The sequence below is a fragment of the Crinia signifera genome, chromosome 3 (assembly GCF_055691185.1).
Source record: "Crinia signifera chromosome 3, ASM5569118v1, whole genome shotgun sequence".
In the NCBI taxonomy this organism is placed as follows: Eukaryota; Metazoa; Chordata; class Amphibia; order Anura; family Myobatrachidae; genus Crinia; species Crinia signifera.
Genome location: NC_139219.1, coordinates 84,665,732 through 84,682,534, shown reverse-complemented (window position 1 = coordinate 84,682,534; position 16,803 = coordinate 84,665,732). Strand labels below are relative to the sequence as shown.

Sequence of the window (16,803 nt, the reverse complement as noted above, 5' to 3'; positions counted from 1 at the left end):
GGTAGAGCCTGAGACGGACATCCTGCAAATATGTTTTCATACAGTACATATGTCCCATAATGTTACACAGGGCTTCCAGAATATTTCCCAGGGACACTGAATGGGGCCTTTAGTGTATTTGTGCCTTATTGATGCTCTCAGTGCTGCATATTGGTAATATAACCCTATCTATGCTGTATAGCATTCAGTGAAGGCTGTTGTACATAGTGGTCACCAGGGCTGTCTTTTTGTATGGGCTTAATGGGCACTTGTCCAGGGGCCCCAGGTGTATAAGGGCCCTATCCTGATAGCTGATGATCCCCTTTTTCCAGGGATACCAGAATTTAGAAAATCGGCCCTGGGGAACTGGAGATATCCAACTTCAAAGCAGCAGTCCACATCCGACCTGTTAATTGCAATTCCCAGTAATATTTCTCAGGTTCTCTCTGACTTATAGTATGAGTATATTCCAAAAGCTGGGACTCTTCCCTTTCTGTCAACACTAGCGGCTTGTCTCTATCATGCCCAGAACCAGAGATATCATCCTTCCAGCAGCTGGACTCTGCTCCAGCTCCAAACGTCTGGTGTACAGTTTTATATTTTTGTCAATGGATTGCTCTGGCTCCTGATCTCGAATATTAAGCCCACTCCATTATCCAACTCTCCCCTGAGTATAAAACACCCCCTACCGCCCTGGAAGTCATTTACAAGGGACCCTTCATTCAGCTCAGTGCCCCCTTCCACACGTTAGTGTTCTCCCTCCCACCACCTGTGCAGTACAGGAGTAATTAGCAGAAGTTACTGCTGCAGGTCCTACATGTTGAATGGAAGAAAGAGCACCCCCTGCCACCCGTGGGACATCAAAGCTGCTGCTGATAGCACCCCCCACCCCTAGGAGGGGAGAATGGGTAAGGGCCCCAGTGCATTACTTTGCCCCAGGGGCCCACACTGCTGTTAAGACATCCCTGGTGGTCACTACAATAGTCTCTGCTTGTAGGTGTTATATACAGTATGGTCCCAATGATGCATTTGTCATGACATCACCCGCACAGTGCATCATTGTGACAGGGGATGCCTCTCAGAATAGACGCGTTTGATGCTGTGGATGCTTGGGGGATGCCGGGGGACCACCTGGGGACCAGGTGAGTGTATGTGTGTATATATATATATATATATATATATATATACCCACAATAGTGTTACTTGGTGCCCTTACAATAAATGGTGATTCCTGTCTCTCTTTCACTTTATAATATACACACAAATAACAGTTTTTAAAACATATAGCATTTATTAAAAAAGCTTTTAAAACACTTTTACGAGTGAAGTTCTTTTCAGAGGTATTTTTCACAAGATTGTGGATGAAAGGGTTACATCCACAATCTTGTGAAAAATACCTCTGTGAAAAGAACTTCACTCGTAAAAGTGTTTTAAAAGCTTTTTTAATAAATGCTATATGTTTTAAAAACTGTTATTTGTGTGTATATTATAAAGTGAAAGAGAGACAGGAATCACCATTTATTGTAAGGGCGCCAAGTAACACTATTGTGGGTATATCTGGATTGGGAAGCCCCACTAGTAGGGGGCCTAGTGCTACTGGCGACCATTGTTTAAACTGTTATAACTAGCGCAATATAGGAGATTTTGTTTCACCTACCACCATCCGGGGCACTGCAGATCAACACGGAACCTTACAAAAAACAAAAATGATTCCCGCACCAGTCTCTTATGTTCGTGGGACAGTCATATCTCCTCTAATAAAAGTATTTTACAGGAAAATTTCCTTTAATTTCTTATATATTGTTTTGAGGAGGTGCTACCTACTACTTAAGTAAAGACACACATTCGTAACAAGAAAAGTAAGTATAGTGTAGGTGCACTGACAGTCACAATATCTGTTTTTAAGATTTAACTTTTATTATTTATTCATTAAAAAGGTGAAATATTAAAAATATGAAAGAAATAAAGAAAGAAATATAGAATTTTAAAATATCAATGACCACTGCTCCCCAACCTAGGTTGTTGCAGGGTTCCTCTTATCCCTGTAGGTTTCCTATATGTTTATATTTTAGCACTTTCTCTTATAGTTTAGGAAGAGATAACTGTGCTTCTGTTGCGAACTCCTATATTGTTACACTGATGTATCAAAGTTTCGTATTACAGTGCAGGTTCCAATTAATGTGTATCCATTCCTGTTTATTCAGTAAATCCTTACACATAAGGTCCTGACATTTAGAGTATTTCTTATATGGAGTTCGAATATAAAGCTGATGTGTAAATTAGAGCTATATTCAGTTGTGATGGTTCAATATAACAAACTGTCCTCTCCTATTTCTGCAGACAGATTGTCAAAATATTGCAGAGAGAGGTACAGGTTTTATATTATGCCGCTGTACTGTTTCGTCAGCGGTATTATGTTGTATCCAACAGGCCGGCAGGAGTTATAAGTAAACTGTTAGACAGGGCATTCATGTGGCTCTGATGTTGAATTATAGGTAATCCTTTTATCCGTGCATCCGACACGTATAGGTATCATTCCAAAGTCAAACACCATTTATTTATTATACATGTTTTAGTTTCCAGATTCTGAGCTATATCTGGTATAAATGCTGCATAGTAGGCAGTCATATAACCCAGCTCATATATAAAAGAAAGTCTGTATGATTTTCTCCCGGGTGCGCTGCGGCTTTATAGGGTGCGCTGCGGCTTTATAGAGTGCTGTGCTGCTGACAGTATATTCATATACACTGTTTATGCCCACTGTGCTGAATATTGCAGTGCTTGGGATTTTGGTTTTAGTATCACCGGTTGCACATAGGCACTACAAATTCAGTGAACTCTCTATCCCAAATTCATATATCGGGCAGGCGCTGTTTATACACTAATCAGCTGTTACTGCATATTCTCTAAAGCCAAACTAAATTCAATTGTTATTTATGTTCAACAATTAATTAAAGTATACAGACATTGAGCTATATCTGGTATTTATGCTATATCGGATAGTCACGTAACCCAGCTAACAAATAATTAAAGTATACAGACATTGGGCAGTATTAAATGACAAAAATTCTCTGTGCATGGCGAGAGATTTTTTCTCTCGCCATGCACTCTCCGTGTTCCGGAGCCTCCTGCGCCCACTATTCAATGTATTTAAGACTCGCCGCCACTCGCGGCGAGTCTTAACCCCTGCAGCGGACGAGCGTCCGCGGCAGGGAGCTGACAGGGAGCCGGGGGACGGTGGCATCCAGGGAGATTAAAGTCTCCCTGGATGCCCCAGAACATATGTGGAGGGTAGGGGGCCCCCCCGGGACCCAGGCAGCACAGGCTGCCCCCCCCTATAGCCAGCGGGGGACCCAGTATTCACTGCACCCGTTCGTGCATATTAACGATCGGGCGCAGTGAATATATGAATATCTAATGAGCGGCTCGAGCGCTCCGGCCCCCTGCTGGCTGCACTGTGTAAAAAAAAAAAAAATTTTTTTTAAAAAATATATTTTTTAATTAAATATATATTCATGTGCTATAAGCACATGAATAAAAATAACATGCCCCTTCACAGAAAAAAAAACCTGATTTTTTTACACCAAAAAAAAAAAAAAAAACCTTTTAGATTAAAAGTTCACATTCCAGCTCTCCATCAAAAGATGGAGAATTTCTACACGGAGAGAGACGGCGAAAATCACTTAGAAAGACGGCGAATATTTCACATTGAATAGGGTTGCTCGCTTTTGGAGAGCAAAATGCTCCGTCCAAGGCGAACAAAGCACAAATTCTACACAAAACACGGAGAACTTTTCTCATTGAATACTGCCCATTGAGCTATAACAATTAATTAAAGTATACAGACATTGAGCTATACAATTAATTAAAGTATACAGACATTGAGCTATACAATTAATTAAAGTATACAGATATTGAGCTCAATGTCTGTATACTTTAATTAATTGTTGAACATAAATAACAATTGAATTTAGTTTGGCTTTAGAGAATATGCAGTAACAGCTGATTAGTGTATAAACAGCGCCTGCCCGATATATGAATTTGGGATAGAGAGTTCACTGAATTTGTAAAATCCCAAGCACTGCAATATTCAGCACAGTGGGCATAAACAGTGTATATGAATATACTGTCAGCAGCACAGCACTCTATAAAGCCGCAGCGCACCCAGGAGAAAATCATACAGACTTTCTTTTATATATGAGCTGGGTTATATGACTGCCTACTATGCAGCATTTATACCAGATATAGCTCAGAATCTGGAAACTAAAACATGTATAATAAATAAATGGTGTTTGACTTTGGAATGATACCTATACGTGTCGGATGCACGGATAAAAGGATTACCTATAATTCAACATCAGAGCCACATGAATGCCCTGTCTAACAGTTTACTTATAACTCCTGCCGACCTGTTGGATACAACATAATACCGCTGATGAAACAGTACAGCGGCATAATCTAAAAACTGTACCTCTCTCTGCAATATTTTGACAGAATCTGTCTGCAGAAATAGGAGAGGACAGTTTGTTATATTGAACCATCACAACTGAATATAGCTCTAATTTACACATCAGCTTTATATTCGAACTCCATATAAGAAATACTCTAAATGTCAGGACCTTATGTGTAAGGATTTACTGAATAAACAGGAATGGATACACATTAATAGGAACCTGCACTGTAATACGAAACTTTGATACATCAGTGTAACAATATAGGAGTTCACAACAGAAGCACAGATATCTCTTCCTAAACTATAAGAGAAAGTGCTAAAATATAAACATATAGGAAACCTACAGGGATAAGAGGAACCCTGCAACAACCTAGGTTGGCGAGCAGTGGTCATTGATTTTTTTAAAATTCTATATTTCTTTCTTTATTTCTTTCATATTTTTAATATTTCACCTTTTTAATGAATAAATAATAAAAGTTAAATCTTAAAAACAGATATTGTGACTGTCAGTGCACCTACACTATACTTACTTTTCTCAACACGGAACCTTGCCGTACGCTCCACGGAGGACACCGTGCACCGAGGGCTTTGTCAGGAACAGATGCAGCAGGGGGATCCCAGCACAGAGAGAGCTCGCCGCCACCAAGCCCCGCCCTAACGCTTTTCGTAATCAACTTCGTCAGATGCCCTCTGACAAAGTTGATTACAAAACGCATTAGTGCTGGACTTGGTGACAGAGAGCTCTCTCTGTGCTGGGATCCCCCTTCCGCATCTATTCCTGACAGAGCCCTTGGTGCACCGTGTCCTCCGTGGAGCGTACGGCGAAGTTCCGTGTTGATCTGCAGTGCCCCGGATGGTGGTAGGAGGCTTGCCTGGCATGTAAAATATACATCATGTGGTAACCAGCCCACTGCTGCTTTTTAATCGGTACGAGTACTGACTGACTGACTGTACCGGAGCTATTTTTATGCTTTCTTAAATGTCATTGGTTTTACACTATGGAGCTCTCCTCTTGTGTTTTATTCTAAACAGATTTCCGATTGTTCCCGTGAGTCCTGGGAAATACTATGGAGTAAGCTGCAGTCCGAATTTGGGACCTCTATTGTGTCTGCAAAGGGTTGAAATACCCTATTTTTAGCTGGTTTATTGACTGCTAATCAGCGCTGATTGGATCCACCTATACCCTGTTTTTCTACAGAGTATATATATATATATATATATATATAAACAATTCCCAAATCCAAAATGATCCCTTATCCAAAATTCTCCTGGTCCCGAGCATTTGGATAAGGGATACTCTGCCTGTAGTAACTTCTAATTGGAACGGATTGATGTTGTAGAGCATTTGTGTCCATGAGCTACATGACTGGGGTTGCTCTGGAGTTTGTGCTCAGACTGTTGCTTGTTTTTATCACAGAGAATGAAAGTGACTCTGGAACTCAGTGTCACTGGAAGGAAGCCCTGGATGAATTGCCTGATGCCCATTACCAGCTTCTAAATCATTTATGCCAGTTCCTTGTAGAGGTGGCTGAATACAGCCATGAAAATAAAATGGACATCAACAATTTGGCCAAAGTATTTGTGCCAAGCTGCTTCAGGTAAGATTTCATACAGTATTACTCTGATGTTTGCAAGAAAGTCTTGGCAAGAGGTGGGTGGGCACTCGTAAGGTTTTCCAATCTGCACGGTGGCAGGGTTAAAGAAGAATAAGTTGAGGACACAAGTTTTGTGGGTCAACGTTTCGGGCTCCTGGCCCTTTATCAAGACATCAAAAAACAGTGCATGAAAACTTACATTTATAGGTGAGCAGGGGGTACCTCGTGCAGCAAACACCTGTGCTCCTCCAGTCGGGGTAGTGATGACGTCACCGGCGCACAGAGCACCGGTGATCACTGAGTCACCCGGGGGCATGTGTCTAACGTGGGAGTGGTAGTCATGACAACAAAAAGGTGTATGTGTCCGGTGCGGGTGCGCACCTGATGGAAGCCTGGGCGGCGTGAGGGAACGATCGTGGGTACGGGAATGTGCAGAGCACATCTCAGGGTGGACGGGCTGGCTACGGAGATGCTGTGTGTGGGCTGCAAGGGTGGCAATACACAGTGAAATAAAATGTATAAAAGCGTAATAATGAAACAAATACAAATGAAGCGCACTGATGTAACAATAAGTCCACGGGCACAGAGGCAGTCACGGGCCATTGACAGAGGTAATGTGGTAATCAAGTCCAAAACACCATGCAGTCACAGCGGATCTGCTGGTGTGTACAAGTTCTTTCAGGCAGCGGGCACAAAGTCTGCGCAATATATTGCCACTGTGAACATTTTGAAAGCATACACTTATCCTCTGACCAGCATCACTCACCCCAGCAGTTCCCTTGCCACTTATTGTTTTACATTCGCCCCTGCCAACTGAACGCAGACTTTGTGCCCGCTGCCTGAAAGAACTTGTACACACCAGCAGATCCGCTGTGACTGCATGGTGTTTTGGACTTGATTACCACATTACCTCTGTCAATGGCCCGTGACTGCCTCTGTGCCCGTGGACTTATTGTTACATCAGTGAGCTTCATTTGTATTTGTTTCATTATTACGCTTTTATACATTGTATTTCACTGTGTATTGCCACCCTTGCAGCCCACACACAGCATCTCCGTAGCCAGCCCGTCCACCCTGAGATGTGCTCTGCACATTCTCGTACCCACGATCGTTCCCTCACGCCGCCCAGGCTTCCATCAGGTGCGCACCCGCACCGGACACATACACCTTTTTGTTGTCATGACTACCACTCCCACGTTAGCCAGGTGTTTGCTGCACGAGGTACCCCCTGCTCACCTATAAATGTAAGTTTTCATGCACTGTTTTTTGATGTCTTGATAAAGGGCCAGGAGCCCGAAACGTTGACCCACAAAACTTGTGTCCTCAACTTATTCTTCTTTAACCCTGCCGCCGTGCAGATTGGAAAACCTTACGAGTGCCCACCCACCTCTACGTATTACTATTCCTACCAGGATTGTGTGGCACCAAAGTGCACACTTTCTCCCTCCGTGAGTGTCCACGACACCCCTGGAGGGAGAATAAATTAGTGTGCCGAGCGTAGCGAGGCACCGGATCCACTGCGTGGCGAGCGCAGCGAGCCCGTAAGGGGGGGCCATCCACATCCCCCCTTGTCGGGATTTCGGCGTCGGGATTCTGAACGCCGGGATCCCGACCGCCGGGATTTCATACTGCTTCCATATATATATATATATATATATATATATATATATATATATATACGGTTGAATCCTCGCCTAACCCTGTTTGTGCAGGGGTACTTGAGAATGAGAAGCGGCACTCCACGGATAGGTTTCAGGTGAAGATATATTTAAACAAATTTTACAGCATGATAAACAGACAACGTTTCAAGACCGGTGCGGTCTTTTCTTCAGGTCGTGCATACAGTGCAAAAAATAGCAGTAAACAGTTTCTTACCTCTCATTGAGACATATATATAAGGAGAGAAAACGTGCAGCATGGAGTAGCGATGCCGTGGCGCTCCGACTTCCGGGAGGCTGGACACTCAGGGACGCCCCGTGGGTGTTGCCCCCGTGACGTCACACCACCAGCCGACATCGCACTGTGTGTACAAAATAAGTGTATAAAAACCGTGCAAACAAATAACCATAAAAGATGTGAGAACAAGTGAACATAAGAAAGTACACATGTACATATATATAAGAAAAACTAGTGTGCATTAAAACACTAACATGGCGGGGTATCGGTTTGTAAGTTCATGACGGGAAAAGATGTTAAATCCCGCAGTCAGTTCATCCGACAGGTATGCCGGTGTGGGGTTCCAGCTGATGTGGATCTTCCCTCCTGGCTACTGTGGATATGCCTGCTGTATGTAATTATATAAGGGCGCCCAGCATATTTAATATATATAACACGTACTAATGTTTAGCCCCAAAAGAAGAAATTATTATTGATCGTGCAGGGTCCGCAATACGCGGCATATGAAGATTGGGTATGTATACATACATGTAGGCACATATGATCAACGGTAATAGGGCTCTATTTAAACATCATGACGGTATGTGAAAAGATAAAAAGTGCAAAAGCAACTTATAAGAAAATGTTCCAAGTGAATTTATCATTAAGGCCATATGGGACCAGTGTATTAAGCGTGTGTATCCATTTGGATTCACATTGCGATAATTTCTTTTGTCGGTCACCACCCCGAATGAGCGGAGGTATGTGATCGATGACCTTGCATCGCAAGCTGGCTAAAGAATGTCCCAATAATTTGAAATGTTTTGCGACCGGTTGTTCCACTCCTTTTGTCTCCTTTCCTTCCAGTAAAGCTCGTATGGACGATCGATGTTGGGCCATCCTGGTGCGGAGGTCACGGATAGTTTGTCCGACATATATCAGTCCGCACGGACAGATGATAATATATATAATATATGTCGTGGTGCAGGTCAAGGTTTGTTTCAGCTTATGCTTTTGGCCAGAGTGTGGATTTTTGACATACGTTCCTGGCTCCATATAGCTGCAAGTGACACATGTGGGGCATCTTACACAGCCTCGATTGCGAATGGGTAAAAACGTCTCCGTGGGCAACGGTGTGAGATTGGATTTAACCAGCATGTCCCTTATACTGCGACCCCGTCTGTAAGCAGGCATCAGTTTCTTGTTTTTTAGACATGGCAAGTCTTTATCACTTGACACAATGGGCCTTTTTCTCTCCTTATATATATGTCTCAATGAGAGGTAAGAAACTGTTTACTGCTATTTTTTGCACTGTATGCACGACCTGAAGAAAAGACCGCACCGGTCTTGAAACGTTGTCTGTTTATCATGCTGTAAAATTTGTTTAAATATACCTTCACCTGAAACCTATCCGTGGAGTGCCGCTTCTCATTCTCAAGTACCCCTGCACAAACAGGGTTAGGCGAGGATTCAACCGTATATTTATTGCTGTAGAAGGCACCGCGGTCTATTGCTGTTATTATCCTGAGTGCCAATCACCTGCTGGACTATATACTATTGGGACATCTCTGCTTAGTATTCCTTTTTGTTGTGGCACCGGAATTTATCAACTGTTTATATCTTCATCACTTACGTTTTTTATCTGGATTACCAAGTAACCGATTTTTACCCTCTCTAACTGGGGACTGTAATTTATCCATTACAAATATGGAAAAGTTGTCATTTCTGGACCTTAAACACCATCTGGGGGAACACCTCACATATTCCCCTGAAGACGCCAGCACTATCTTGTTCCAACCAGCATTAAGCCCTAATGTCGACTCTGTCACCCCGGACGAGTTATATACTACACTGTTTAAATATCTTAAAAAGGAAACTGATTATTTCCTCCATGGCACGTCGTTGTCAGATTATTATAGGGCCAACATGATACCCCGCGGTTTTCGTATACGAAATATTCCGACGATCGGCCGCAATAGTGCAGATTTCTGCAGGAAGTGGGTATCCATATTAAATAAAGCCAGCATGGATCTGATGCTGCTAGTGATCTCCGAGTCGGGCCGTGTCCTGCAAGAAACTAAAGAGAAAATCGCAGAGATAAAAGTGACAAATAAGAAAATATTGGATGACAAAAAGAATAAAGCTCTTTGGGAGAAGCTTGAAGCCCAATGCTTGAAACATAAGGAGGAACTACTCCAGTTTAAAAAAAACAAACTAACAACAGTTAAGTCTGATTATGAAGACTATAAAGTATACAGGTGGCTAAGCGGAACCCAAACATCCACGTCACGCCCCTACAATAAAAACCGTAGTTCTTGGAGAAATAAAAGATCACAAAATAACCGCAACGACTCTGCCTCTAATAGTGACAGTGACTTTCGTGCACCCGACTCGGACGAACCTTCCACTGGTGCCTCCGGCCCTTTAGGAACCACAACCCGAGCAAAAGCCGTCGATTCACGCGGCGAGGGGGCCAGAACCAAAGAGACCTCAAAGCCTCCCTCAAGGGGCACGAGAAATTAGTATTTAATTTATCCACACATATTTTGACTGAGTCCGAGACAGCTGTCCTCAATAAGGGCTTATCTTTCGTGCCAACTACCATTCATCAGGATCTCCAGTGGAAAATCGATTTATATGGCCTGCACCGCACTCTTAAAACTAAAGAATTTTTTCAACATAAAATCCAAACTCCTACAACACAGATTCCTCTACCTAAGAAACAACACACAACTTCATTTGATCCTCCTTCAAGCAATGCATCGTTAAAAACATTTAATCGGCTTTTGGATCACACCATCACTACCAATTATCTTGAACATCCACAGCACTATAACAACTTATCCAGAGCTGAACGGGTGGCGTTAAAACATCTGTCTCAGGACCAATCCATCATCATCCGCCCCGCCGACAAAGGCGGGGGCATCGTGCTCCAGGATAGAGACAAATATATTGCAAACCTGAATACATTACTACAGGATACCACCACTTACCGCCGTTTACCCTCAAATCCGACGGATAAATTTCAGACGGTACTACTCAATATCCTGCAACGAGCCTACAGCACGAACCAAATTGATGGCAAAACTATGAAGCTCCTGAGTAACCAATTCCCGAAGATTCCGGTGATCTATTCGATCCCTAAAATCCATAAGGATGAAATTAACCCACCTCCCAGACCGATTATATCGGCCATTGATTCAATTGCCCATCCGATAGCCCAGTGGCTGGACTCATTCTTACAGCCATTAATCGCTCAAGAAGCCACGTTCTTGAAGGATACTACTCATTTATTGCTTCAATTGAAGAATTTGCCCAATATACCTACGGGTACTGTGATGTGTACATTGGATGTACGGAATCTGTATTCTGTAATACCACATAACAGTGGTTTGGCGGCAGTTGAGACATTCCTACATCGGAAGAAATTTGACATCATTCCAATTTCTCTGTTTATCGAGCTCCTCCAGTACACATTAAGCCATAATTATTTTATGCACAACGGGCAATTTTTTATTCAAACTACGGGATGTGCGATGGGGTCCCCAGTAGCGCCGTCGCTGGCGAACATCTATATGTTCGAACAGGAGCAACAGCTGTTCTTCTCAGACCCTGCTGTATCTAAAAATATTCTCATGTACACACGGTACATTGATGATTTGATGGTTTTCTGGACAGGCACTGAGGATGAACTCTTGCAGATAATTATGTCCATTAATTCACAAAACACCCCCATCAAATTCACCCATGAGATGAGCCAGCACGTCATTCATTATCTGGACGTTGCCATTAACATCAAGGATAATTGTATCCATACATCCGTTTACAGCAAACCGACTGACAGGAACACTTTCTTAGCAAAATCCAGCTGTCACCCGCCAGCATTACTCCGCGGCCTCCCCAGATCCCAGATGTTGCGGGCTGCTCGCATCTCTAGCGACACAACAACTTTAGAAGCGACACTTGACACCATGATTAAGAAATTCGTGGCCAGGGGATATACATACCGGGACCTCCTTAAGTCTAAAGAAGAGATCTTGCTAATCCCTCGGGATGAGCTGCTGCAACCATCAGCCCGGCCCCCGGAAGACCACAGAATTCCGTTTGTCACCAAGTACACGCCTGCTTGTACAATTTTATCCGAGACCACAAAAAAATTGTGGCCCATTGTGTCAAGTGATAAAGACTTGCCATGTCTAAAAAACAAGAAACTGATGCCTGCTTACAGACGGGGTCGCAGTATAAGGGACATGCTGGTTAAATCCAATCTCACACCGTTGCCCACGGAGACGTTTTTACCCATTCGCAATCGAGGCTGTGTAAGATGCCCCACATGTGTCACTTGCAGCTATATGGAGCCAGGAACGTATGTCAAAAATCCACACTCTGGCCAAAAGCATAAGCTGAAACAAACCTTGACCTGCACCACGACATATATTATATATATTATCATCTGTCCGTGCGGACTGATATATGTCGGACAAACTATCCGTGACCTCCGCACCAGGATGGCCCAACATCGATCGTCCATACGAGCTTTACTGGAAGGAAAGGAGACAAAAGGAGTGGAACAACCGGTCGCAAAACATTTCAAATTATTGGGCCATTCTTTAGCCAGCTTGCGATGCAAGGTCATCGATCACATACCTCCGCTCATTCGGGGTGGTGACCGACAAAAGAAATTATCGCAATGTGAATCCAAATGGATACACACGCTTAATACACTGGTCCCATATGGCCTTAATGATAAATTCACTTGGAACATTTTCTTATAAGTTGCTTTTGCACTTTTTATCTTTTCACATACCGTCATGATGTTTAAATAGAGCCCTATTACCGTTGATCATATGTGCCTACATGTATGTATACATACCCAATCTTCATATGCCGCGTATTGCGGACCCTGCACGATCAATAATAATTTCTTCTTTTGGGGCTAAACATTAGTACGTGTTATATATATTAAATATGCTGGGCGCCCTTATATAATTACATACAGCAGGCATATCCACAGTAGCCAGGAGGGAAGATCCACATCAGCTGGAACCCCACACCGGCATACCTGTCGGATGAACTGACTGCGGGATTTAACATCTTTTCCCGTCATGAACTTACAAACCGATACCCCGCCATGTTAGTGTTTTAATGCACACTAGTTTTTCTTATATATATGTACATGTGTACTTTCTTATGTTCACTTGTTCTCACATCTTTTATGGTTATTTGTTTGCACGGTTTTTATACACTTATTTTGTACACACAGTGCGATGTCGGCTGGTGGTGTGACGTCACGGGGGCAACACCCACGGGGCGTCCCTGAGTGTCCAGCCTCCCGGAAGTCGGAGCGCCACGGCATCGCTACTCCATGCTGCACGTTTTCTCTCCTTATATATATGTCTCAATGAGAGGTAAGAAACTGTTTACTGCTATTTTTTGCACTGTATGCACGACCTGAAGAAAAGACCGCACCGGTCTTGAAACGTTGTCTGTTTATCATGCTGTAAAATTTGTTTAAATATATCTTCACCTGAAACCTATCCGTGGAGTGCCGCTTCTCATTCTCAAGTACCCCTGCACAAACAGGGTTAGGCGAGGATTCAACCGTATATTTATTGCTGTAGAAGGCACCGCGGTCTATTGCTGTTATTATCCTGAGTGCCAATCACCTGCTGGACTATATATATATATATATATATATATATATATATATATATATGTATGTATGTATATATGTATATGTATATATATGTCTAGTGTCTGTGTGCAACCAAAACACTGCCATCTTCTGTCAGCAAGTGAAACTACATCTCTTTCACACATACAGAAACACAGAGGCAATCACAAGGTAGCAGACTAGCTTTCGAAGCTTTTGCTTTGAGCGAGCTTAGCTAGTATATACGTCAAGTAATCCGCGTTCCCTCGCAGGGCTCGCTAGGCTTGCCAGGGACAACGGGGACAGAGCCGCTTGATGGGGACACTACGCTGACTACGCAGGACTGTCGCAGATTCACTAAGTTGACTACGCTAGGCAGCCATTGGGCTACGCTGACAACGTAGCTTAGCCTACGCTCAAAACGTAGGCCTACGCCTGCCGCCGTGAAACTACACAAGTACCGAAAATAACTATCACAGCAAATAGTTTGCAAACAAACAAATCCAATTTTGCAGACAGAAACATTATTATCAATACTTTCCCAAAATATATAGTTAATAATGTAATTATTGAAATATCATCCAACAAGCATTTAAGTATATATACAACCATTATGTATATGGAGCTAGACATGCCCTTTGGATGAAGCATGACACGCTCCTGCGACAGGACATCTTGCTATACTACCAACTATAATCTTCCTGAAACTATTTTTTAAAATTAGGCAAGCATGCATTATGGGCCTGATTCTTGTTCTTGACACTAGCACAAGCAAATTCTAAGGGGTTAATCTGGTCGATTCCCAAGGTTGTGAATTCGGGCCGTCCGCCATCCATTCACAAGGGCAATTCACTCGCAGGGCCTGCAAATGGATGTTACACAGTAACATCCATTTGCAGCCTTAGTGGATCCTCCCACATCATTCGATGGTTGGCGACCATGGAATGGCACAAGTCACATATATATGCCTGGACGCTCAGGAGGAAGTGGGTGGGCATCCGGTGATGTCAACTGCCTGCACCCCTGTCATCGGCCCATTAGCATGAGAATGCCCCACGCCCCTCCCTGCCCCCCACCTGCCCACTGTTCGCCATGGATGCACGCACTTGGCATATGCACATATACGCAGAAATGACCCTGCACATGCGCATACGCCCACCATCGATGCCCTTACGAAGATTCTGGTAGAGTGGACCAGAATAAAGGCCTCTCTCTCTAATGGACAAAACCATGTGCACTGCAGGGGGGGGGGCAGATGCATGTAACATGTGCAGAGAGAGTTAGATTTGGGTGGAGTTTGTAATTCAAACTGAAATCTAAATTGCAGTGTAAAAATAAAGCAGCCAGTATTTACTCTGCACGGTAACATAATAACTCACCTAAATGTAACTCTCTTTGCACATGTTACATCTACCCCAACTGCGGTGCACATGGTTTTGTTCATTAGAGAGAGCTTTTGCGAGTGAACCAGAATCAGACCAATGACACATGCACTGCGAGACCAATATAAATTATGTTTCCTGCCAATTTATCAAAGCTACAAAACAGGAGTTATTGTATTTTCCTGTGTTTCCACAGTTTTCTAGGTAACAAGCTCTGAGAAGCCTAGCTTTTAGGGACTTGTCTCTGTTGGCAATAAGCTGGGTGTATTATTAGGGCATTCATGTGAGACAAATGTGAGACAATTTATTGAGGGGAGATGGGCACTTGTTACTGCAATACAATGAGCAGATTTCTGCTAAATACATGGGCAGAAGATGAATAGTGGGAGTGACGTCTCGCATGTCTTCCTATTCCTAATCTATCTCCTGCCAGATGCAGTCTCCAAGTGACATAACTCGGTACTTATATGTTAGCCGGGCGCCCGGCTACGCTACGCTGACAACGTAGCTTTGGCTACGTTGTCAGCATAGCCATTGCTGGGTGCCCGGCTAATAGGTGCGGGCGGACAGAGGGTATGTGCGGCCGGGCGGAGGGGGAGATGGCGGCCGCCCTGCTGTCACTTATGGGCAGGGCGGCCATCCACGGCAGTGTGGTCTGAAGGGCTGCATGGCGGGGCTGCGTAATGGCGGCGGAGGGCGGCGACCCCGGCAGCCGCTGGGGGAGCATCACATGGTTTCCCTGCTCCCCCAGCGGCACTATGCTAATAGCGTAGTAAAGAGCAAATGTCATGGCGTCCACGAAGCGGGGATACCAGTCCCGGAGGCGCCGGGGACATGTGGATGGTAAGTAAAATGACACACACACACACTACACACACACACACACACACACTACACACACACACACCACCCACTAACACTATCATATGCCCACTATCCATGTCATACCCCCAGTGTCCACATGGGCTTGGAGTTAATGTTAGAAAGTGTGGCGAGCGCAGTGAGCCACCGAGCCCAAAGCTCGCCGCGCTTCGGGCTTGGTGGCTCTCTGCGCTCGCCACACTTTCTAAACTTAACTCCAAGCCCACGTGGACACTGGGGGTGTGGCGTGGATACGTAATTTGGCTCCAGTTACGTAATTTGCGTAATTTATGTCATTTGCATAAATTACATAGTTTATGTAGTCAGCATAGTGGTGTATTGGTATTCTCAATACACCACTACGCAAACTACGTAACGGGCGCCCAACTAACATATAAGTACCCATAACTCTTCCAGTGCAGAATTTGTAGCAATAACTGTACAAATTATGGCAGTGGTGGCCAAACGGTTCCTCAAGAGATCTTGAGGAACCGTTTGGCCACCACTGCCACAGTTTGGCCACCACTGCCACAGTTTGTTTTCCAGGCCACCTGTGCATGTGTAGAATGAGTCGGTTAGGAATGACTGGAAATGTGAACGGTTAGGAGATCCCAAGGACCGGTTTGGCTAGCCCAGCCCTATGGGGATCTGGAATAGAGAGACTGTGACGGGGAACTAATAATTATCTCTCTTTATAGTCTGACTCCTGGCAGTAATGTTATGGAACAGAATAAGATCTGCTGTAACATCATGGTGGACCTGCTAATGGAGCGTGATTCTATTTGTAAATGTGAGCACACAGATGAGGACAAGGTATGTGAAGGCATGGGCAGTATTATTACAGTACGTAAAATATAGTTATGCTTTTATCCTTTTTTCCCCTTGATGTCTATTTTCTTTTGAGGTGTAAAAGTTTTCAAACCTATAACATATATTTTTATCAATTAAGAAAATTGAAAAGGAAGCTCAGAGAACACAAAAGGCCCCCATATATTACACCGACTT

At 43.7% G+C, this 16,803-nt stretch overlaps 1 protein-coding gene across 2 annotated transcripts in view; it reads left to right on the top strand.

Annotated features, from left to right (window-relative positions):
- The window catches only part of LOC146062532 (protein FAM13A-like), a 54,615-nt gene that overhangs the window by 28,113 nt on the left and 9,699 nt on the right, over positions 1-16,803 (top strand). For both annotated transcript variants that reach the window (XM_083174647.1, XM_083174646.1), the window contains exons 4-5: positions 5,850-6,030; positions 16,497-16,611. In XM_083174647.1, the coding sequence (XP_083030773.1) occupies positions 5,850-6,030; positions 16,497-16,611 (296 nt within the window). The remainder of the gene's footprint in view (positions 1-5,849; positions 6,031-16,496; positions 16,612-16,803) is intronic.